We start from the raw sequence: 23036 nt of genomic DNA, 5'->3' as shown, positions 1-23036 counted from the left end.
CATGCACTTTAAATTGTAAAATGCAGAACATCCTACAACGTCTGTGCGTAAATACAATGACAGGAGGGCTTTTGATGGAAGAGAGCAAGTCGGGCTATCTGGACCTCACCAGCAATTCTTTCCTTCCATTCACTCCTCTCTCCAAAATGGATGCTTGCTGGCTCAGCATAGCAGTTACTGTGGCAGAGCCCTTGCTGTGCTATCATTTGAGCTCAGTACACACGGCATCTTTGAGCAACTCCTTTAATCCTGGCAGCATTTGGTCTCATAAAAATAGGAAAGACAAGCAATCAAAACCCATGGCATCTTATTGTGTATTTGTAGCTGGAGTATCAGCAATAGAACAAGTGCTGTCACTATGTCTACCCCATAGGTGAGTTTAAGAAAAAAATTATTTCAGTGGAAGGTCCAAATTAGAGCAGAGCCCTTGGGTTCTGTCAGAGGAGTCAGAGAGCAGGGTGGGAAAGGCACGTGAGTCATCATGGGCAATCTCCTGGAGGAGCCAAAGGGAAGAGAGCCTGGTAAGAGGGAGGAGCATCCTCAAAAGGGAAGAGAAATCATGGTTGGGAGTGACCAGGTGTTCCTGACAATCACTCCTAGGGGAGCAGCACGCATGCGGCTGTGGATCTAGAGGCAGATGTCTCCACCAGGAGAAGAATGGAGGATTCAAGCTGTCTCTTTCTGGTAGTGGATGGGTAATGAGCTACCAGCTGACTCTACCCCACCCATCTGCCATTCCACTCTGGGAGATCTGTTAAAGTGAAACCTGGGGGGAGCTGGCCACATCTGAAGAAAATCATGGGTGCTCAAAAAAAGCCAGAGATCCTTTTTGCATTTAGTGTTTGGAACCAATATAAACAGCAGTGAATTAAGATCAGCAGCCCACATGGAGCTTATACCTATAGGAAGAGAGATCAGCAGAATACAGTCCCAAAAGCTAGAATTCCAAAGAAAGCCAGCCCTCAGCTGCTCACCATAGCAGGTGGAGGAAAAACTTGCTGGTTTTGTCCCAGGTTCCAGTCTTGAACAGTAGGTCTTAGATAGGGCTATGCAATTTGACTCGTCTGCCTATTGAATCCTTAATTATGAGAGCCCACCCTTTCCTCCTCTAGCTCACCTGAGGGAGAAGATCCGCTCCCTAGAGCCCTTGAAGGCAATGCTGGTGTCTGTGTCAGATGAGTGCACCCGGCAGATCGTGGCACTCCAGGAGGAGGAGAAAGCTGAAATAACGATGCTGAAGAAAGAGAAACTGTATCTGTTAAAGCTTATTGACAAGATGAAGGAGGAGAAGGGCTCCCTGCAGACTCAGGTAAAGTGGGATAATGATCAACCAGATGTTTCCCACCCCAGCCTTATGTATCTAGTCCCAGACAGCCCGATCCTGCTCCCACTGAATCAATGGGCGCAGCCCCAGGCTTCGTAAGGTGCTGATGATTTGGCGTGCTCAGCCTGATTCCGTGCTAATGCAGAGGTCTTCAGCTCAACGTTCCCTGCAGATGGCACGTTCCACTGTGCTAGGCTGTCAAAACTCTTCTGCGTTGTGGATGTAGGTTTGTCTTCCCTGGTGCTTAATTGGTAATGAAAGGGGTCAGGGCTCAAGCAATTTTTTTACTTTCATAACTAACGTAGCAAGTCCAGGGGTGCCAGGGCTATGAACTGTCAAGCCTAGAGGTGCAGTGTCTTCCCCAGCCATCATGTCAATGCTTTTCACTGGGTCTGTGGACACAATACATGGGATGGGCACATTACGGACACGTGACAAAGCCACACATGAGTTATTTAGATCCTCCCTCATGAGTGTTGAGAAAAATATTTATACCAGCCACATAAAAAAACCTATTAGAGTAATCTAAAAGAGATCTAAAAACTGTCTTGATGATAAACACCAATGTCTCATGGCCCTGTAGAGCTGCGTGACTACTGAGTCCAGCTCTAATTCTCCCTCTTCTAGTGGGATGAAGATCAGACCACAAGACATTAGATATAAAGCCATGACATTTTTATGTATAGAAAGGATGTCCCTGGCCTGGATTTTGGGCAGATGGATTTTCTGTGGGAAATCCCCATTTACGGGAGAAGGAGGAAATATTTAAAATGGCTGAAGTTCCTAAGAACCGTGGAATACTAGATGAGTCCCAGGGGAGGCGAGTTAGTGGGCAGAGAGCCAGTCAGCAGTGCATGGGAAATGCAATTGAGCTCATGGCTCCAAAGTGTGTCACATGACTCCCATTTCCATTTGGGTGTGTGGGTGTACCTGTATCTACCTGTCCATATTGTATCTATCATTCATTTTATTGTAGGTGATGCTGGTAGTGACACTTACAGCGAAGTCTGCCTAACATTTTCCATTGATAAGTTTTCAGTTGCTTATAATTTTGTCAAACAAACTGCTCAGGCTAGAATCTGAGGTGTCTGTCTGTCACAGGGGTGCTCTACTCACTGCTAGAGCACCTCCTTCTGGCCACAGCTGGGGATTTGCTCTGCAAGGTCAATGCCCCTTCCTGCAGTTGTACTCCAGCACTCTTATCCCTCAGGATTCATCTGTGCCCACTTTGTGGCTTGGTCCTCTGACCAAGTCCCTGTAGTCCTCCCCTCCCACTGTATCAACATCTCTCAGGACCCACTGTCCTAGGCAGTCTTCCCTTTCACTTCCCTCTTAATGATGCCACTTCTCCAGGGGCTGGTAGGGGGATCCAGGCATGCCCTCTACACGGGATTCCAGCCCAGGGACCTTACAACAAGCAGTGAAAGTCAGCACAGTCTTATCCCTGGGCTGTTTCCTACCTTGCCTTCTCTCACCTCAAGAGTGACTGCAGCATTCTCACTCTGCCACCCCCAGCTGTTCTCAGCTACTGAACTTTATACAGGCCCCTCCTGTTCCTGTCCCTGTCCAGCAGAGTCTTGTCTCTAATTAGTCTGATTTCAGAGTAGCAGCCGTGTTAGTCTGTATCAGCAAAAAGAACAGGAGTACTTGTGGCACCTTAGAGACTAACAAATTTATTTGAGCATAAGCTTTCGTGGGCTACAACCTACTTCATCGGATGCATGTAGTGGAAAATACAGTAGGAAGATATATATATACAGAGAACATGAAACAATGGGTGTTACTATACTGCTCCCGGGCTCCTCCTCCAGGTGCAGCCAAGGAGGTGAATTGGCCCATGTAGCTACCTTAACCCCTTCAGCCTTCTGTGAGGTGGACACCCCATGCCCCATCGCACTGCCTCATGTGGATTTTGTTTTAAGTTTCAGCAAGAACTGAGTGAAGCTGTTGTGACGAAGTGGGGATTTTCCCTTGTTATGTTGTATGTGAGCCTATGTGAGTCTTACTGTTTTGCTTGAATGCTGTGGGTGCCTCAGTTTCCCTGTGCATTGCACCAATGTCTAGGTGGTGGGAATACGGGGGTGTGACTTTTGCGGAGGCTGCTCCAGCTGCCTGCACGGATGCTTTGGCCGCCCCTTCAGAACCTGAGACCCAGGAGGGGGATGCGACCAGGTGACTCTTGGCCTGGGAAGCGAGACATAGGACAGAGGAGGAGCAACGGGCAGGGCAGGGGCCAGGCGGCTGGCAGCGTGTCAGTCTCTGCTGGCTTGTGACGTAGGGGAAGGATCAGAGCCCTGGCTCTGGGCTCCCCTCCCCCCAAGATGGACTTGGCTGAAAGTCACTGATTTCTGTGCTAACAAGTTCTGTTCTATGCTGTGTTCCTGTCGACTAATAAACCTTCTGTTTTACCCACTGGCTGAGAGTCACGTCTGACTGCGGAGTTGGGATGCAGGGCCCTCTGGCTTCCCCAGGAGCCCCGCCCGGGCAAACTCGCTGTGGGAAGCGCACGGTGTGGAAGGGGAGGCTGAATGCTCCATGGTCAGACCCAGGAAGGTCGAAGCTGTGTAAGCTTCTTGCCCTGGAGACAGTCTGCTCAGAGAGAGGCTCCCCGAGAGTCCTGGCTGGCTTCGTATGGAGCAGTTCCAGAGCATCGCCCGGGGACTCCGTGACAGCTGTTTCTAAAAAAGAAGTTAGGAGAAAATGGATATAGTTTTGACACTGTCAAAAGATGTATTCAGTTGTTTCTTTAAGGAGCTCTGGCACTTCCAGGGTTTGAAGCGGGAACTTGAAATGGGGCAGGGGTTGAGGAAGTGCCTTTTGCTGGCCTCATGAAAATCCACGCAGATTTAGCTGACCTATGACTACTGAGCATCACCATTTGCACCTACTTAGCTAAAATCTCCAACCATTCCATCCACACTGAGCATGCTCCAGCCACACAGTGCTTCCTAACATGCTGTCCGTCCACACTAAGCATGCTTCTTGCAGCCACAGAGCTAGAACTCCTGACTGGGGGATAGCGCAGCAGCAGCAGCTGCTGTCACCGCATTGGCCTAGGGGAAGGCAGGGGTTAGGCAAGTAAAGGTAAGTGTGGCAAGCACAGTTCCCTCTAAATGCAAAGGTTAAGCTCCCCCTCCTCTTCTTGGCTTGAAGGTGCAGCTCGCCACCCCATCCACCACTCCTTGGCTTGTGCAGTGAAAACTCGCTCCTATTTCAGTCTATTTTAACCACTGGGGGAAGGAGTTCTGGGCACCAGGCAGGGGCAGACCATGAGTTCCAGTCTCAGCTCCTCACTGACTGGTGCTTATGGTTCTGTGCACTTCACAGCCCTCCTTGATGAGCTGAGCCTCATGCCCCTGCATTGTACAGCTGGGTTAACGGAGAGGTTGCACAACGTCACTTCTGGCAGATCTGGGAATGGAAGCTGGGGCCAGATTCTCTGCAAGCCTCTCAGAGGTTCAGATTATGGGGGGATGGTGCGGGGGGGGCACGGGACAAAGGTGGTTTATTGTATATGTACAATATTACAACCAAAACAATGTAAAAGAATGCTATTAAGGTTGCAAAGACAGAACAATTAGTTTTCTCCTGGGCTTTTCAACGATGCTCATCTCTACAGTATCTGAGAACTTGAGTTTAGCCCAGCATCCTGTCCCCTGCAGGTGAACAAGCTGCGGAAGAATGTGGCCAAGGAATACATGCGCTACATTAACGAGTGTGATGCACGCAAGCTGCTGCTAGCAGACCTGAATGAAATGCGCAACCAGCAGTTGGAAATGTCGCTTCGCCAAGTCCAAGGTAGAGAAAGCAATTTTTTGTAAGAGCTTATCCTGCAGCAAGCCCCAAACCCAGAGCCACATAACCAGCATTGCATGGAAGTCTCAGCACTCACCCGCTACTTAGCGTAACAGGTATTCAGGGGCCAGATCCCGCAAGGTGCTGAGAGCCCTTTGTGCCTTTTGACTTCAGTGGAAGTTGCTGGTGCTCAAGGATCTTGTGATAGGCAGGCTGCAAGGTCGAGCCCTCGGAACAAGCGAACCTTCTGGAAGTTCAGGATCTTTAGCATTTGTGTTTACAAAACTGCTCTGAGTTTGTGCCCGTCAGGTTACTTGCCAGTGATAGTAATTCTTTGAGTAGGTGGCCCCTGCAGAGTCACGCTCTGGGACGCTTGCACCCCCAGAGCTGCTGGTTGGGAACTTGCTAGAAAGTAGTAGCTTGGTGTCCACATGAGCGCCCCATATCTGGATTTGAATGTTCAGACCCAAAGAGAGCACATCCCTGCTTCTGCTCTGTCCCTTCCCGCCAACCCAGAATCCAGCCTGGGACTTTGAACATGGGTAAGGAGGGTAGGGAATGTGGGTCCGCAAAGATAATTTACTCCAAGAACTACAGTTCCTGGTAAGTAGCCTTTCTTCTTGTTCTTTATTAGTACTGATTTTAGTATTGAATGTTTGCATTACAATAGCATCCAGAGTCACCAATGGGGATTGAAGCGCTATGCAAATACATATTTGCATAAATATATACATACGACCTTCTCATAAACAAACTAGGGAAATATAACCTAGGTGGAGCTACTATAAAGTGGGTGCATAACTGGTTGGAAAACCATTCCCAGAGAGTAGTTATCAGGGCTTCACAAGTCAAGCTGGAAGGGCAGATCGAGTGGGGTCCCACCCCTACCCTTGTGTATATGGTCATTACAGCACTGCCGAGTCTCCCAAATTCTGGCCCTGCTGTGCAAAGCTTCCAGCTACTCTCCAATCCCCTTCCTCCTCCTCCTTAATTCTGGAGGAGCAGCTCCACATCTGCTTCTCCTTCAGCCCAGCAATTAACTGTGCACCTCCTCAGCCCCACTGCAGATCTGTCCTCCCAGTCCCACGTTTGCTTCTCCGATAGCTCCTGGGTTCTTCAACCCACCTTCCCGCTCCCAGGCAGGGTGTTCCAGGAGGGGCAGAGGCACCATCCTGCCCCTGTTGCTCACAGGAGGGGAGGGGGGAAGAAGGGATGGAGCCACCCTGAGCTGCTGTGCTCTTTAGTTCCCTCTTCCCCCCCCCCACCCCCATCCCGTGAGTGGAGTGTCAGCTCCTGGGGAGAGAGTTCTGTCTGTCCCCTGCAGAAGCCCTGATTGGCTGCTCCTCCCCAGGAGGTGGGGCAGTGGGGAAGGTAGCCAGTCAGATGGGGTTTCCCCCCCCGAGGCAGGGCTGACATTCACAAGAGGACTGGAGATTTTCATGCCGTGAGCAGATGGGCTCCAGCCCCAGCCCGACTCATGTGACTCTTAAACTGTCAAAAGCTGGGAACACCAGGACTGCTGCACTGCCTCAGTGGCGACAGCACATCAGAACCTCTGGGGGCTTTAATAACACTCACCTGAGGACGTGCCTCCAGAGAGCCGGGCTCGCAGTCACAGCCCTCCATCTGACTGTGCATTGACGATTGTTGTTTAAAGAGGTCAAGGGTGAAGACTTGGTCAAGGTAACGCTGGCGTTGAAGATAGCTCGGCAGGACCTCACAAAAGCCCAGGTGGAGCTGAACACGATGAAAGCAGATTACGGAGACGTCGTACCCAGGAGAGACTTCGAATCGCAGGAGAAAAAATATTCTGATCTGTTTGAGAAGGTGATCATAAGGCTGTGTCTACCACACAAATACCATCCTGTATCTTGGGGTGCAGGCTGAAGTATGGACTCAGCAAATCCAGGAGGTGCTCACTCCAACCCTAACTTGTCCCATTGCACCTGGCTCTTGTCTGTAGGCCCAAGGAGATACGGTAGGGAGGAAATGGTAACGCAGAAGTGCCTGCCAGTTGACAGTTTGGATCTCAGCCTTAGCAATATTTCAATACATTGTTTAATTCCTCCCCGCAAATAAATGTCACATCCCCTTGATTGGGGCTTCCCATAGAACAATTAAAGAGCCACATCTGGACAGCTGTAACCTCTGGATTCAAAGCACTGCTGGTTTTGCTGTGGTGTATTAACAGTAATATACAGAGGTGGAGAGGTGTTGGTTAGCATAAATATCCTACTGTGTAGCCTGCTCTCTTACTGGTAATAAGAGAGTCAATTTTAGCTGCATGTAGTGCTGTAGAACACTGTATAAATCAGGTAATGAAGTTAGGGATATCTTACACCATAGCCCTCTCCATAGCTCTACTTACTGAAAGAAGCACTCAGCTGGCAGTTTCTGTGTCTGCCTGGTGGTGCTGCTGCATTTCCCACTGATATGAAATGGGGTCCTTAGCCTTCTGTGGCTCCAGGGTCACCATGCTGCTAGCCGACTGAAGACATTTCCCAAGCTGGATTGAGGGCTGGAATAGCCTCTGTTGTAGGTGGCTCGCTTTGTTTGCTTGCCTGCCTCCTTTTCAGAGCAAATAGTGTGAGCACTCGGCTTGCAGTGCACACAGGCAGGAGCAGCGCCTGCTCTCCTACAGTTCAGCAAAGGATATAATGAACAAAAATGAGCAACGTCCAAGGCTTAGCCCTGCTCCTGAGCTGTCATGGGCCAGAAGAGGTCATTGAGTCCAGCTCCTAGCTGGGCTAGACCCCAGAGCAAGGAATCACTCATGTCAATCTGTAGCAAGCCCACTGGTTGTTTCAGGATCATTCCTGCCATTGGTCAGGGTGCAAAGGAGAGATGGGGGCATAGAGGGGGTTTGGCTCAGAGTAACTCCTCTCCTCTGAAAGAAACAAAGAGCTGCCTGATAGACTGGGAAAAAGTTGATGTATTATCAAGGGGTCTAGTTTGGGGGTGCCCAAATTTGCTTTTTGAGCGCTGCCCAAATTTGCATTAAAGATGAACTGCAAAAAGCATATATATAGTGTGTGCACCTTTTTTGCTTCCCTCTGATGGGTTAAGGGGGCCTGGCAGGTTTCTGATCTTTTCTGCCTGGTTGTTACATTAGAAATACTAGGCCTTATGTATCTGTTTTTGCTGGAGCAAAGGCTCTCAGCCTTCAGTTACAGGGAAGCAGGTGTTGAATCTTTGAATCCCCGGAGTTTGAGTTCTAGATAACAGAAACAGAGTCATACACAATGAAGGTGTGAATAAAACTCCCTTTCCCTCCCTCTCAGAGGTTGGGTTTCAGTCATAATCTTGCTAGTGCTTCATCCTGCAGAAGGACTGGCAGCAAAAACAGGTCACTTCAGACCAGGTATTTCTCAAGTAACAAACAGATGCATGTCAAGCTGTCCTGCATTGGCTCAAGAGCACGGGTACCAACCTCAGAGCGCGGGTACCAACCTCAGAGCAGACTGGTAAGAATCAGGACACAAACCCCACCCTGGCTGTGAGTTCTAGACTTAGATTTCACCAACCAATTATGAAGTGTGAACTCCTCAGGCACTGTAACAGCCTTACTGTGGAGTCACAGACAGTCCCCCTGGGGTGCTCCGATCTGTCTTGCCCCAGGTCAGTTGCACCTGAGATCTCACACCAAAGACAAGACTGGTAGCCTATTCTATAATAAACTATCTACCGATTTATTAACAGGAAAAGGAAATAAGATTTATTTACATGGTTACAGCACCTAAACATAGATACATACAAATGAGTTACAATCTTAAGCTTCCAAAGTAACAGAAGCTTCTGTGATAAGCAAGTTCTTTAGGGCTAACCCAGGCTAAGCAGCTGGGGAACTTTTGCTTATGCTTAGTAATCCTGGTTCCCCGGAGTCCAAGTAGCATAAAGATACAGTTCCTCGTTCTTAGGGCTTTTTATTCCCTTCCCCATTTCAGCTTTGAGATGCAAACTCAACTGATGGGAGGAATTCACTTGCAAGACTCCTCTTTGTGCAGTGGGAAGAGAGCAAACAACAAAGTCTTATACCTTCTTTAATGTTCCTCTCTAGAAGTTAATGTCTCTCTGTCTGGTGATTTACACAGGTTTACAACACAAACACTCAACCATTCCCTTATCATATGTGATTCAGATGTTATAAGGTGAGATGAACGCAGGCAGCAACTCACAAGCATTCAGTAATGGCTAAACACTAAACTCACTTTTATCATTCTAATACCTGTTTTAACACAGGGGAGCCAGACTGATCCCAGTTAGATATTTGTCAGTGTTCAACTGAGGCATGGGGACTTTGGCATGAGCTGGCATCTGGTCTGCCTGCAGCACAGTGCCCCCAAGACCTTTTTCTTAAAGAACAACAACAACAACAAAAGTACCATTCAAGTACTTTTTACACCATAAGACAAAAAAAAACCTTTACAAAAATTCTTTGCAGTTCACCTTTAAAAAGCAGCAATTTCCCATCAGTGTGGCAGCTTTCAGGGGCTACAAGTCCCAGCAAAAGATGCTCTGCTTGAGCTGGGTGGCCAAGTGGAATATTGCATCCTGGGGCTCCACCTCCATTCTAAAGATGAGCAGCCGTACTCTAGAAAGCTGTGGACTGCCCCAAGCTCACCTATGCTGCTCTTTGGCCACCTCTGGTCTAAAATTCAGTCTGAAAAGGGATTGAATAACTGCGAGAAGTCCAGAGCCATCAGCACTGGTTTATCTCTGCCCCACTTTCCCTTATGTTAGATGGAAGTTCTGCAGAAGGATTTTGATGACCTCCAAAAGGAGTACGACACTCTGCTGGAAATCCACCAAGAGACCGTGGAAGAGCGAGACCGGTTCTACAACGAACTCCAGCAAGTTCAGCGCAGCTCCACCCCCCGGCCTGACTGGGCAAAATGTGCAGGTACCAGGCTCTCATTGATGATGATTTGCATTGGACGTCCCATCTCAAAGTGCTGTGAGTTTGTTAATCTTTGGGCACAGTGCAAAACCCCATTTCCTCCAATCAGGCTTTTATGGAGGAGGTGGGGCTGGCAGCTGGAGGGGCTCAGTGACTCTTGTTTTGTATTGTGTGTTTAATGTACGGGCTGAGCACCGATAGAGATCTGTACAAATCTAAAACTCCCACCAACATCGCACCCAGCTGGAGGACCTCCTGGGAGTGCTCTCCCTCCTTCAACAGCTCAGTTTGTTTCTGCTCTTACAGAGGTGATTTCTGGTGGGCCTGAGCGGTGGAGCTATCTGGAAGAGGGGAAGACCAGTGACCAGCTGGTGGATGTCCTTTTGGAGGAAATAGGAACAGGAGTGCTGAAGGAGAAGGACTTCTTCCCCGGGCTGGTATTTGTGTTTCATTCTTGGTTGCTTTGCTCTGGTGAGAGGACTTGGTAATACATATCTGACTGTTGGCAAAGTAGGGAAGAGCCTTTCCCATTCGGAATTACACAGCTGTTTTCATGGCTGCAATATTGATACATAAAGATGAGATTGTTAATCGTTTGCTGGAAACCTTAGGCCAAGGACAATCAGTTGCCCTCTTGCTAGAGGAGAACAAATCTCCAAGTTGAGATTTACCAGCAGCTACTGAAAGTGCGAAGTATTAGCTAAGGAATTGTTGCCCAGGAGTTACTGGGCGAGGGGTGTTCTCTTCCTTGCCAGACATTGCCTATTGCTTGTGACCTGTCATAGCCACACTTTGCCTCTGTGTCTTCCCTAGCCCCCAAACATACAGGTGACAAATGCTGCATTATATAAAGATCTTCTTGCTGATGCCTCCCTAACAGGCAGCTCAGTAAACCCCAGGTGTTGTGACTGTTTACAAGCAGTTGATCTGTCACATATGGATTCAGATTTCCTTTCGCCTGCCCTCATGAGTTGGTGACTCCTGCTCACAACATGTCTCTTCCTCCTTAGTTTTCTCCAGGAGCTTGAATGGTTTTATCCTCTCCTAGGGAGTTCTCTGCATCACTGCTGGAGGATGTCCCCCCATTTTTGTTACATTGAAGCCCTTGTCCCTCCCCCTCGTTGTGGCTAAGGTAGATCAGAAGGGACTCTTTCTTTAGCAGCTACTCAGTGCACTTGCTAAACTGCCCCCAGAACATGGACCAGTGATGCCAGGCGCTCCCATCAAACTGCATGTCAGAGATCAGGGAAATGTTACTCCTCCCTGGGAAATAGCCATTCACTAATATGGGCTGGAGGGTTACCCAGCCTGTGTGTGTCACCTGTATGACACACTCACCATCTGTGTCTGGGGAACATCACTCTGTACTGTGAGGCGTGCACAGAAGTTGTGTTCACAGCTGCGTGGGTGCAATGGGAGTCACGCGTGTAGCAAGGGTTTGATCTAGCCCACTGCAAGGGGGAAGAGGAGACGCGCCTAGTGCAGACTCCAACTGACTCATGTCCACGCTTGTGGCTTCATTGTGGCACCAGATCTACCTATGAAACACTGGGGATGAAAGAACCTGCCCCAGATGGCTCCCACCTTGTGAGCTTACCCAGAGACACGAACCTTTTCCATGGCTCCATATTCTATGGAAATAGCTTCTTTGCTACCTGAGGTGAATTCCGTTGTCTCCTGTATTATCTTTCTAGGGCAAAGGGGACAAGGTCCCTGTGTACCTGAGGTACGAAGGCCAGGTGAAGAACAAGAAGCTTAACAAAAAGGATGTGGTGAACATCCTGAAGGAGATCTGGAAAGAGAAAGTTTCAGCAGATCTGCAGGTTCTCTTTAGCCGATTTTTCCCCATAACTAAAACCCACTTGATTCCTTGCGGTCAGCTACTGGGACCGTCCTGGTGGCTGGAAGGGGTTGGAAGCCAGGGCTGCACCCAAGCCCCAGTTCGTGTCACTCTCTGACCCTGTCAACAGAGGATGCTGTAGGAGCAAGTCATTTAGCGGTCTTCCAGCCCCCCTTCCCCAGTGTCACTTCTAGGATGTACCTGCCTGCTGCTATCCTGATGAGTGATGGTGCTCCTGTGACCAGGACTCCAGCATGGCTAGGCAGTGCCTTGCTGTTATGCCAGCCATCCTGGCACAAGGTCCTAACAGACATAAACCACACACCCAAAGTACCGTGCAGCCTACTAACTAAGCTGAGCACCAGAGGACCTTAAGGCAGCTACGAGTGTCACTGTGGTCAGCAGGAAGAGTCAGGGAAGCGTCTAGCATGACACTGATAACAGTGCTCTGCAGGGTTCTACAGAGCAGAGATCAGGCCCCTTCCTTAGCCAGCAGGGTGGGGGGTGCTCCGCTCCCGGTGTGACTCTGGTGGGCTTGGGGAAAACCTGCCCACCCCTCCCTGGCCAGAATGCCATTGTCCAGATGTGCTGGCAGAGGGCAGGATGTGCAAATGTGTGGTTCCAACCCAGGACATGGAGGGCCCTACAAATATGGGGTGGGAGGAGGAGATGTAGTGCTCAGCCCAGTGGCCACTCTTCAGTTGGGAACATCTCCTGTTTAGGGGCAGGGAGTGATATCCACTGCTCAGATCCAGTTACTGTGCTTCATCCAGCTGTGAACACCCTCAGGAGAAGGAAGGTGGCCTGGGTCTTCTCTGGTGTTTGGAGCTCAGGAGCAGCTCTGAAGGGATCAGCCCTCTCCAGCCTCAGCCTGTTTTCTGGAGCAGCTGTCTTGTTTTTTGCAGAAAGGGAAGCAATCCAGCCTTCCAGAGTTCTTCCTTAGCTACCTCCAGAAGAGATATGGAGACTCCTCTGCCTTCGAATGGGCGTACACCATCTATGAAAACATCAAGCTGTACCGATCAAACGAAGCCATGAGCTTGTTCTATGACATACTGAGTGGGAAGGTGAGTGGCCCAGGAACCTGGTGTCCTACCCCTGCTTCCGTGAGTGTGAGAGCGAGGGAAATGGGGGACAGCCCTGTGGGGAGCTGAGCACCCGCACACCCCACTGCTCACAATGGGAGTGAGGGTACTCAGCACCTTGTGGACACTCTCAGGTACCGAGCACTGATCACATCACACCCTCCCACTGATGTCAGAGGGCCACAGTTTGCTCAGCTACATACTTACAACCCCCTTCGCTCCCCTGACATCTAGTCCTTTACACTCCCTGTACAATGCACAAAACGGCATGGCTCCCAGCTGCAGTGCTCCCATGGGCTGGGCAGCCAAACAGGGCTCATTCCCACCCTCCCTGGTCTACGGAGATGGAAAAGTCTCCTGTATTTCCTCGTGCCTCTGCCTGTACTCCTCCTACGCCACCAGTGCCCCGCAACATTATAGAGTTACCCTGCACACACCCTGCTCTGGATACTGCATAGAAACGGCAGCTCAGGAGTTGCATCCGTCCTGCTCAAGAGTGGGTGAGAGGCATGGATACCGTCAACCATGAGGGCAATGAAGGTCTCCATCCTCCGGCTAAGAAGCTGACTTGCATGCAGCTGTTCATTGCGCGTGGGGCTTTCACAGCAGAGATCCTGTCTGCTGCCCAATAAGGTGAGGGATTGCTTCAGCACCCTGCCTCGCTGTGTCGTACAACATGCTGGTTTTCTGGCTGTTGCGCTCCACCCCAGAGAGGGCTGCTCTTCACTGGTCCAGTATGTCATTGCACAGGAACTGCTTTGGAAGGATGGGTGTTCTATAATAAGCGATTAGAATACCAGCCTTGGGGAGGGGGGGCTTTTGGCTTGCTTAATTATTTGTAAATCACCGGAAATGAGGTGCTGCCTCTGGGTGGTGCCATCTTCCCCATTACTGCCCTGACTTTCCTTCTACTCTGGGAGTCTAGCCCCTGGGAGGTGCTGTCAGTGACCTGTGGACCCTTCCTGTTTCACAGGTGGATGAAGGACTATACCATGGCCAGAACCAGCTAATCGCCAACCTGCTGAAGGAGCTGATGGCCAGCGACAGCTCAAACAGCGGAACGCTCGTGACGGAACAGTTCAAGTAAGAGGTGCTGCGGCTGTCCGAGCCCTGTCATCCAGGGGAGAAGAGCTTAGAGCTTCATGGTGTTTAAGGCCAGCCAGCTCCATTCGATCACTCACTGTGACCTCCTGTATATCACCCGCCATTACATTTCACCCAGTTACCCCTACATTGAGCCCAATGACTCAGTTATGCCATAGTATTGTAGTCCCCAGGAGACTCACTGTTGTGTGCCACAGGCAGAGAACAGGAGAGACAGGTGCCCCTGTGATGGCAGGGAACGGACTAGTCAGAAGCAGAGTTGCGTTGCAATGCCAGTTTCATCAGCAGGTTTCACTGGTTCTCTCCCCTGCAGAGTGATCTGCCAGAGCTGTGCACGTGCCAGCAGAGAACACCAGTTCCATGGGCACCATCTGCATCTCCGGCCTGGGCTACATTTTGCCCTCAGATAACCCTGCACATGCCAGAGGCCTCAGCAGAAGTTATGAGTCTATCAGAGGGCAGAATGTCGCCACTCTGCTAACAGCTGTATTACAAGACTCAGGCTGAGACACCCTGTAACACTTGGGCACTGGCGAAATGGGTCCCGGTTTGGGGTCAGATTTTCTGAAGTGCTCAGGGCCAGGTTACCAGGTGCTCAGCACCCACGGTCTGGAGCAGATTTCCAAAAGCATTCGGCACCCACCCTGCAAAGCTCTGCTGGAGTCTGGCCATGTATTTTGGTGCCCAGAGGGGAGCCTAGGTGCTTTGGGAAATCTGGCACTGCCTACAAGGACAAAGCACATCTGAACATTCTGCTCTGGGGATCATTTTTGCTGATTCTTGCCCAGTTAAGCAACCGTTGTAGCAACTGGCAAGTGCCAGATTACAGTGGCTCCCTGGGAGATGCCATTCAAGTTGGGGCCACCTTTTCCCAAGAGCTCAGCACCCAGCACACACACACGCTGAGCTCTAGTGTAAACGTGGTCCGTGTTTTGATGCCTGCACAGGAGCTGAACTCGTCTGAAGACCCTGCCCTGGTTGCAAATGCTGAGCTCCTGAAAACCTGCTCCTGGAGTGCTGGCCTCTGGGGTGCTACACAGCTAACAGCGTGATGCACAGCCATGCACCCCTTGATTGGAGGGCCTGGTCACACTCCGAGTGTGGGTCCACGCACACCCGATTGTGCCACACAGCCCTGTGTTTCTGTGTTCCTCTCTTTCTCCATACAGCCTGGCACTGAGGGCAGCTTTTCCCTTGAAAAGTAGTGATCAGATCCAAGAACTAATCGATGCGAGCAGGTACAAGGCAGAAAGCACAGAGGACCTCATTGACTACAGATCCATATTCATGGAGGTAGGCTGCAGCTTCCTTACTCTTTCCTCGGGTTTAGGTTTGAATCCACATGCTAATGGAACTGCAGAATCTACAGCCTGAAAGCAGCCTGCAGAGGATGAAAATGCACCTCACGCTGAGTAAAGGAGACCTGCGGCACGGCTCACTCACCCTTGCACTGGTGTGGGGCATTGCCTCCAGCTCCAGCACCTCCTGCTGGCCACTTGTCTCTAGCCCCAAGTTGTCTGTGGCTCTGCCCTCCGCCAAGTCACTGAAGTTCAGACTCCTTCCAGGAGCTCATAAACAAATCCAATCCAAACTGAACAGTTCTCCTGTCCTCTTGGGCTACTGAAGTCTTTTCCTCTCTACTTCCCTGGCGGGAGCCTACACTGTCCCTGTTGTCTCTGTATATGCACCCTAACCCTGGGCTTCTCTCAGCCAGAGGGACCTGTCTCCTCTACCATGGCTTGCTCATATGAGCTCCTTCAGTCTACTTATTATGGCTTAGTTCTGCCCCCTCCAGCCAGGAGCCAATTAGCTCTTCACCCCCCCAGTGCACAGCAGGACTGATTGGGTGCATTTGCTAGCCTGGCAGGTGATGGGGGTTAAGCCCCATCCCAAGGCCTCAAAGCTTCTTCACCTTTGTTTTTTCCATTAGAAAGATAGGTCTTGCCTGCTCTGGAGGACTCTGGTGACTGGGGGTGGGATCCACAAAGGGACTTAGATGCCTTAACCCCACACGTAGGTGCCTAAGTCCTGGTTTTAGGCTTCACTGCAATATGCAAAACCCAGTGAGGAGCAGACTTAACCTTCCTTATGTTTCTGAGGTTAGAAAAGTATTTGTTGTAACAAACCCCTCACAGCTCTTCTGTCTCCATGTCAGCTGCTGGTTTCCTCACCTGCCGGGGGTATTATCAGCCAGCCACAACCAATTACTCTTCAGCCCTTGGTTCTGGGCTCCATTTTTTGTCCCAGTCACGACAAACCCACAAAAGCAAACCAAAACTTCCAGCTGGGGCTTCACCAGTCACCCCTCCTGGGGTTTCCCAGCTGGCATCTCCCTTCCCCAGGGAAACAGCCCCTTCCTGCTGCTTCTCCCTGCAGTCCTCCCTCAATGGAGCCGCTTGCTGGCTTCGATAATCACTTCCTCCCTTCCCGGCCGGCTCTGACAACTGACCAGGATGGACTGATCCCAGGTCTCTGGCCACCCTGTCACATGACATCAGAAGGGAGCAAAAATGGGCATGAGCCCAGTGTTCAGGAACATCGTTTGCAGGTATCGTGCACCATGTCTGGCTGAAGCCACAGCCTCTAACAGACATAGCTCTTAAATCCCAGCCCTTCGTGACTTGACTTAGGCCTGGTCTACACTGGAATTAGGGTGACATAAGGCAGCTAATGTTGCCCTAACTCTGAAAGCGGCTAGACAAAAACAGCTCCTAGCGCTGTAACACCAACGTAACAACTCCACCTCTGCGAGAGAGTGATGAAGTTAGGGTGAGTGAGCAGCAGGAGGTCAGCTCCTGCCTGTGCCAGTCTCCCCTCTCTCTACCCCAGTCTCTGGGCAGTGGGGCTAACCTCTGCTTCTCCAGGGGGTGGGGAGGCTCCGCTCATTAGCATGTGTAAAGTGCTGGAGGAGCCTCAGCTGCCAACAGCTGTGTGTATTAAGTGCTTGGTGCCAATGTAGTGAGGTGCATAGCACGCCGGCAGTATGTGCTCACTGCAGGCTTACCCCAACCCCACCGTTCCCATGTAGAACCCTCCTGGCCTGGGCTTGCGTTCCTGGCTGGGGGGAGAGACTACAATCCAGGTGGGCTCTGACCTGCCTACTTTGCAGTGAGGATGCAGCTGAAGCCCAGGTAGAAGAGCTCAGGTTTTGATGGTCCTCCAATGCTATCCCACAGTCCCTAAAGCCTGTAGTTTCTGCTCATTTCTCACTCACTGCCTATGCACTGGGAGTCCCCTGCCAGTCTCCTTACGCTTGGTCAGCATTTACCCCTCCATTCCACAGGCCCTGCTCCATGGCCCCAGTGCTCAGCTCCACTCAGTCCCGGAGCACTAGAGGTTGCCATCCCAGCGTGCTGCTAGCTGGCCAGAGGAGCACATCAACGCTCTGGCTGGCCTTGCGTAGGAAACCAGCAGGGAATGGGATTCTGGGCACTGCACCCAAAATCTTCGCTCTCTCCGAAAGCCGCTCCAGGCGGCTGGCAGAGATGGGGATCAGTGGATGCAGCAGCTGTCAGCCGCCGGAGCACTGGTTACACCCCCAGTCCTGCTGGCACAAAGGATGCTGCTTCCGTGCATTAAGAGCCCCCAGATCCAAGTCTTTAATACACACCCGGGGGGTAGCTGCCTCTGGCTTGCGGTGGAGCAGTGCACAAGAGCCAGGCTTTGCTGCTAGGAGCCCTGCTGTCTCTTTCAGGACGAGGAGGGCAACGCTGAGCCCTTCATTGCGAAGATCAGGAGCCAATATGCTAGCGAGAAGCAGGAGTATCTGAGAGAACTGAGGAACGAGCTAGGCCATGCGCCGTGAGTAGCTGGCTGTTCAGATCCCCTGTTTTCTGTTCCCCTCTTGGATTGCCAAGAAATCCTCTGGTGCAGCTGCCTGGCAGTGAGCTCAGGGTGCTGAGACAGGCAGGTGAATGGGGCACAGCAGGCAGGGGTGGAGAAGGAGCCAGTGTGGACAGTACAGTAACAGGGGCAAGCCAGCCGGAACACAGCCAAATGCTTTTGGGAGCTCTCCAAAGGCATTGGATGTGTAGCATGTGGTCACCACTGGGGCAGACCCCACTGTACAGACAGAACGGGCAGCTCCTGCTCCAAAGGGCGTACGGAGCCTAACAGACAAGGTGGACAGGTGGACAAGGCAACCCAGCGTACTGGGGCGGGCCACAGATCAAAGAGGGCGTGTGCAATTTCTAGCTGGCCAGCAGCAGCAATCATCATGCCACCTGCCGAGCCGCGGGATCGTTAAAAATTCAACCCTCTTCCTCACCTAGCAGCTGTTCAGCCAGTGCTCAGAGCAACCCTCAGCTTAGTGCTGCCAAAGGGAATGGGCCACCTTTCGGGAGAGTGCCTCCGACAGGCAGCCTTTCCCCCTGTAATTACCTCTGAGAGGAGCGAATAGCAGAGGGGAGGTAACCCACATAGCACTGAAAGCTGGGTGGGTTTCAGCTTATGGCCAGATGCACTTCACCTGCCCCCCGCAGCACTGCCCTTATAGACGGCCAGTGCCTCAGCCCAGGGAGCAGGGCTTCTGAGGGCTAGTACAGCGCTCAGCACCAGGGGCCTGATCCTGCTGGGGGCTGCTGGCTACTCCCACAATACGCACACATTTTACTCAGTCCCCAGATTGATTATTCCAGGCGGGGCTGGTAGCACCACCTGTTATTAAGGCTCCCTGACACATCCCGGTAGAAGACCCTGTTGTCAATTGCTTGTAACTTTAACCAGGTGGGTTGAAATTTTCCTTGCTGAGCGTCTGCCTCGGGCTGAATTGTTTTGGAAAGTTTCAGCCATTGCCGAGAACGAGGCTAGAGGACAAGACATTGTTTCGCTCGTGTTAAAAAATTCCATCCACCTCGTCCTTGAGATGCTCTAGTGCTTTGGAACAGGGACTTGAAACGTGGCAGGTGGGTGACTTGTGTCAGGGCGAGGCCTTTTACCAGCCTCCTGAAAACCTGCTGAGATTTGGCCAAGATATAAGCCTCTGTACAATTGCAGTGTGCACATGCTCAGTACAGCCTTAGATTCTAGCAGCTAAATTCCCTGAAGAGTCTGTCCACGCTGAGCATCCTCCAGCCCAGGGCTGAGCAGGACTTTCCCTGCAGGGGCAGCTCTGGGCTGCAGTGGCCCATCTTGAGTCCAGGTACCTGAACTGAGAGCAGGGAGCCGGACTCCTCCGCCAGCACCAAGGCAGTAGAAAGGAGGAAGCTGCACGATTTGAATGTAGAGGGGAGAGGAGCTGGACGTGTGGAGGGGGCAGGGTGAGTTGATCAGGACAAGGAACCAGCAGGAAGGGCGGGGGAGACTGGGGGATGGGGAAAGGGAAACTGGGACTGAGAGTTGAGTCAGAGGAGACTGGGATGGAAACTTGGGTGGGGGGAAGACAGAGATCGGATGAGGAGTCGGTCTCAGATTTCCACCCCACCTGATAACTTGTGGGGCAGAGGTGAGACTGATTTGATTAGAAGCTGAGGTGCAGGGGGAGAACTGGGAGAGGCTGAGCAAGGAGACTGGGTCAAGGAACCTGCGGGAGGGAGGAAAGACTAGAAGAGCCTGAAGGAGAAAACTGGGAGCCAGTGGGGCCATGAAAGCAGGGGTGGGGAGTGACTGGAGGCTAGGGTGCAGGAGACAGACCTTGGCCTGTTTGAGCAAGGAGCTGGAGGGTAGAGGGGGTACTGGGACTAGGAGGCTGGAGAGGAACTGGGATGAGAAAAGAGTGAGAAGTGGAGAGCGGGACTGGCTTGGTGAGGAGAATGCAGTGGGACAATGAGCAAGGGACCAGGTGTAGGGGACAGAGCAGAAAGGTCAAGCTAGGGGCGAGAGTGGGCAGAATAGTCTGTGCCCACTAGAGAGCACTCCCCTCGAGCCTGGAATGGGACCCAAGATGCCTGAGTCTCACCATTCCTCTGCTGTCAGCAAGTAGCTGTGAAATCAGCAGGCAAAGCATCCCATCCCATCCCTCTCTAGTGCTGCTCTCCGTAGAGGTTAACAATCGACTACTGCTGTCAGTTACGCAGCTGAAGTGGCAGAGATCTGGGCCATGGCTCTAAAGGTTCCAACCCTGCTGATGACCTACATGGTGTCAATATGTCGACACACGGTGGGATTTCTTTGCTTTTTGTAGTACCTAGAAATTACACAAACGCCATTGAAAGACCGTTATTAAGGTTGCAAAGTCAAGCAAGCACTCAAGAGTTAGGCAATGTCAGAAATAAAGGTACCGTGCAACCTTCGTTCAATCCCCCCTTCTGCATCTACGTGATGATACAGACTAATTACATGATCACATGCTGTTTTCTCCCCGTGACCTTGCTTGATTCAGTGCAGAGGATGGACCTGCTCTGGGGACGAATCAGGGCTGTGTAGTAAAAGAGGCTGGTGGCTATGGGACCCCAGGTTCGTTTGTTGCAGAAGCTGGCAGGTGTGCAGTGAATGAGGCAGGGGACTGCAGGAAGAGACAGGATGGTCTCCTGGTGAAGGCAGTTGAATGTTGCCCTGGAGAACTGAAGTCCAGCCCTGTCTCTGCCACAGAGGAGTTCCTGTGTGCTGCTGGGTCTGATTTCCAGAAGAGCTGAGCACTCCGATGCGACTGACATCGATGGGAGCTGTGTGCTGAACATAGCAAGTGCCATAGAAGGCCAAGTACTTTGAAAAAGTAGGTCCTAAGTGTCTCAAATTGGGCACCTAAAATTAGTGGACATTTGACCTTCATCTAAATTTAAATCTCTGTGCCCCAGCTCCCCCTCTGACAAGGGGGCAAATGCCACCCTCTCACCTCTCAGCTCGTTCTGAAAATCAGTAACTCTGAGGCTCTGCCACTGTAGAAATGAGCACCACAGAAATCCCATGAGAAAAGTAACGGCTCTGTCGTCGGAGCAGGGTTGAAGAGTGGCAGTCAGTAAAGTCCCGGGGCCACACACACTGAACAATGGAGAGAAAACAACATATTGAATAGCTGCTCATCCCCTGAGCACCGGCCGTCCTGTGCACAAAATGGAGACAGGACATAGCATGAGCTAGGAGTAGTTAGACGTCACGCTGTAGCCGCACAAGGCGGCTGGATTAAGGTCATGCAGTCAGCCATAATTCTGGCAATTCCTAATGTTTGAGAGCTTGACTTTGCAACACAGTAATACAGAACATAGGCTGCTGGAGTGGGCAGAGGGGGAATCCTTGGTCCCCAGGACATGGGCATAGATGCCCAATGCTGCATTAATCTACAAGGATTTCCTGGGTCAGATATCACAGTATTGTTTGGCTTGCTTTTGTACCCAGGGAGGTGAAAGTGGATGATCTGAAGACAGCCTTCTGTGCCATTGATCCTGCTATTGATGACCTCACGCTGGACGCCTACGTTTGCCTGGCATTCCAGGTCTCAAAAGAACAGTGGGATCAGACTGGCTCTCTGCCTGTGGACACAGTGGTTGAGAGGCTGCTGGCTGGAGACACAAAACGAATAGGTGCCCTTCCTGAAGAGATCTACGCAAGCCACTCCCTCTCCGAACGGGGAGAGGCAGGGGCCTACGCTTAGTTAAATGGCTCCTCTCACCCCTTATGTACTCGGCTAAATACTTGTGTCTAGCTTTACAAAAGGCTACTCGTAGGGGTACTGAGTTTTTTACAGGCTGACTGATCCTTAACACCAGAGGGGCTTGGTTGGTTTGTATCGTAGCAGTGCAGCCAGAGTTCCTGCAGCTCAGTGCCCCATGTAAAGAGTTTAATTTCAGCGCTCTCCGGGAGCAGGGGTCACAGTCCCAGCAGAGGCAGCTCATCCCTCCAAAGCAAGCTGGAGGCCGGGGACTGCTGGTCTCTAGAGATAGCAATGTCAGTTTTCACAATCACTCCACTACTCGCTTCGGCACAGCTGCTGAGACCTGCAAGCCCTCCTTAAAGGCCATGGTGGGGTGCAGGTACTCAACAGGCTGGAAAACTAAAGAGCAAGATTGGGGAGGTGATGCTGCTATAAGGTAGGGTGTGAATTCAAATGCTCCAGTAATACTGCTGTAACTCTGTGGGGACACTTATTCCAGTGGGAGAGTGCCTTTTTCAATTAGGTTCTGGCAGTTTGGAAGTGGTTTAAGCTAAACCCAAAAAAGTCCCTCTCGTCCCAAATTAAGTGTCCCCCGGGGACTTACACCAGTCTCTCACTGGAGAAGTGGCCCTGTGGACAAGCCCTAAGACGCCTGCCCCAGGGGAAAGGGCCACGGTGGTATTGGTAACTTTGCACAGCCATTCACTAATTCTTACCAGTGTTTGCCCACTCAGGGCTGTTCCTCTCAGAATTCCCTTAGCCCTCTGCTGCGATGGGCCCAATGTCAGGAATGAGGGTCAGGAAGCAGCTCTAAGTTGCTAGGTGGTGGCGGCGTAAACAAGCTCAGAGTCACCCTGCCAGAATGGTAACATCTGGCCTGCTCCCTTCCCCCTACCCCAGATTGGATGGGAGGGATGGGGAAAGCTGAACGGGCAGGAGAGCTCTAGCTGAGGTAACACACACCAATTGGGTGCAAGCATGAAGCAGAATGTCAGCAAGAACAGCCCCAAAACATTTGGGGTGCAGAGGCACCATAGCCCAGCTGGACTAGGGTAGTGGGTCTGCTGTATGCGTCTGCCAAGCTCTTACACCTGGAATACTGCATTGTGTCTGTGCACCTCCACACCAGGAAAAGTCTGCACCGAGCACGGAAAGCAACAATACAGCATAGTGTAGCTTGAAACCAAACTACTGAAGTGGGTGCACAGAAGTCCGGAAACCCCCTGACAGGAGAATAATGGGGAGTGTGGTGTGGGTGGGTGGAATTCATTGACTATCCAGGAGCATTTCGCTGAATTGTAATCAGTCTCTACCAGCTGTGGTGTGAGCTCCTAGTACTGGGCTAGGGAAGACATGGGGCACACCTGGTCGAGAGCAGTCCTACATTAACACCCCATGCAGTGTAATGGACAAGATCTGTTCATATTCATTTGTAACGTTAATAATTCTAGGTTTAAAATAGC

At 51.3% G+C, this 23036-nt stretch overlaps 1 protein-coding gene across 1 annotated transcript in view; it reads left to right on the top strand.

Moving 5' to 3' along the window:
- The window catches only part of LOC113406927 (translin-associated factor X-interacting protein 1-like), a 50858-nt gene extending 29285 nt beyond the window's left edge, over positions 1 to 21573 (top strand). The window contains exons 6-16 of the mRNA XM_029912023.1: positions 1113 to 1309; positions 4987 to 5122; positions 6777 to 6946; positions 9860 to 10019; positions 10323 to 10453; positions 11711 to 11839; positions 12762 to 12923; positions 13915 to 14024; positions 15215 to 15338; positions 17740 to 17846; positions 21318 to 21573. Of these exons, the coding sequence (XP_029767883.1) occupies positions 1113 to 1309; positions 4987 to 5122; positions 6777 to 6946; positions 9860 to 10019; positions 10323 to 10453; positions 11711 to 11839; positions 12762 to 12923; positions 13915 to 14024; positions 15215 to 15338; positions 17740 to 17846; positions 21318 to 21573 (1682 nt within the window). The remainder of the gene's footprint in view (positions 1 to 1112; positions 1310 to 4986; positions 5123 to 6776; positions 6947 to 9859; positions 10020 to 10322; positions 10454 to 11710; positions 11840 to 12761; positions 12924 to 13914; positions 14025 to 15214; positions 15339 to 17739; positions 17847 to 21317) is intronic.
- The last annotated feature ends 1463 nt before the right edge of the window (positions 21574 to 23036 follow it).

The sequence above is a fragment of the Terrapene carolina genome, unplaced genomic scaffold (genome assembly GCF_002925995.2).
Source record: "Terrapene carolina triunguis isolate 2854851 unplaced genomic scaffold, T_m_triunguis-2.0 Scaffold165, whole genome shotgun sequence".
Taxonomy (NCBI): Eukaryota; Metazoa; Chordata; order Testudines; family Emydidae; genus Terrapene; species Terrapene triunguis.
This window is presented reverse-complemented; position numbering and strand designations above follow the sequence as displayed.